General features: G+C 45.4%; 1 protein-coding gene across 1 annotated transcript; it reads left to right on the top strand.

The window, feature by feature from the left end:
- Positions 1 to 407: 407 nt before the first annotated feature.
- LOC308163748 (histone H2A-like) lies at positions 408 to 794 on the top strand (the record flags this gene model as incomplete). The annotated part of the gene is made up of 1 exon (XM_080537936.1): positions 408 to 794. The coding sequence occupies one exon, from the start codon at positions 408 to 410 to the stop codon at positions 792 to 794; it is 387 nt and encodes a 128-aa protein (XP_080394062.1).
- Between the last annotated feature and the right edge of the window lie 760 nt (positions 795 to 1,554).

The following is a 1,554-nucleotide window of genomic DNA, read 5'->3' as shown; positions in this document are numbered from 1 at the left end:
ATGATAATAAGAATAAGAATAATAACTTTTTATTTGTATAACACTTTTCCTGCAAACGTTGCAGCTCAAAGTGCTTTAATCATTATATAATCTTAATTTAATTATTTAGTCATTTCAAGGCAATATTAAAAAGGTGGGTTTTTAGTCTTGACTTTAACATAATGTGCTGAGGTTGCATCCCTAATGTAAACTGGCAGTGCATTCCACAATCTGGGTGCATAAAATGAGAATGCAGCCTCACCAAATCTCTTCTATGTGGTACACAGAGAAAACCAGCGTCAGAAGACCTGAGAGCTCTATTGGGCTGATATGCTAGCAAAAGGTCTTTCAGATATTCTGGCACCCCAAGCGAGCAAGTAGTATCTGCTTTTTCTTTAACTTGCACAGAACTCGCTTTAAGTTTCAAGATGTCAGGAAGAGGTAAAACCGGAGGCAAGGCCAGAGCAATGGCAAAGACCCGCTCCTCTCGGGCTGGACTCCAGTTCCCAGTGGGCCGTGTACACAGGCTCCTGCGTAAGGGCAACTATGCCCATCGTGTGGGCGCCGGCGCACCGGTCTACCTGGCCGCCGTGCTCGAGTACCTGACTGCTGAGATCCTGGAGTTGGCCGGCAACGCCGCCCGCGACAACAAGAAGTCTCGTATCATCCCCCGTCATCTGCAGTTGGCTGTCCGTAACGACGAGGAGCTGAACAAACTGCTGGGCGGTGTGACCATCGCTCAGGGCGGTGTGCTGCCCAACATCCAGGCAGTGCTGCTCCCCAAGAAGACCGAGAAGCCCGCCAAGGCCAAGTAAACGTCCCACCGCTGCTTCACCTCCTCAAACCCCCCAAAGGCTCTTTTAAGAGCCAACCACTTCTCTCTCCAAAAGTGCAGTCCATCTCTCCCTCCACAGTTTGTCTGCGTTATGAGTGTTTCATGTTGTGAAGAACACTAATTATGATTTCATGTACGAGGCAGAGGACGCACCATACATATTACACAGGGTTGGGCAGAAAACATCCTCGTGATGTCACTGCCTCAGCATTAGAAATAACGTTCAGTCCTTCATAAGGTTTTAAACATCACCCCTTCCTTGTGTAGTGGACCTTGTTCTTCCATAATTATAGTTTGCGTTTGTTTGGTTCATCATTTGTATGAACTGGATGAGGACAACTAGTTATGAAACTTTAGATTAAAATTAGAGGACAACAATGATGAAATTATAGATTAAGAATAGAGGACAACAATGATGAAATTATAGATTTAGAATAGAGGACAACAATGATGAAGTTATAGATTAAGGATAGAGGACAATAATGTCCACAACAGCAGCGAGATTAAAGGACGTCCAATGGAACACAACCGGTGACAAAATAAGTGTCTGCACCACGCTGATCTCTGTACATCAGGGGTGCTCACACTTTTTTGAACCAAGATCTACTTTTCAAGTAGCCAGTCTGCCAAGATCTACCAGTCTAGTTTCAACATCGCAAACGTACACGCACGTACTACAAACACACACACACACACACACACACACACACGCACACACACACACACAGTTCCCAGCCTGC

Source organism: Nansenia antarctica (assembly GCF_963989245.1).
Source record: "Nansenia antarctica genome assembly, chromosome: 8".
Classification (NCBI taxonomy): domain Eukaryota; kingdom Metazoa; phylum Chordata; class Actinopteri; order Argentiniformes; family Microstomatidae; genus Nansenia; species Nansenia antarctica.
This window is presented reverse-complemented; position numbering and strand designations above follow the sequence as displayed.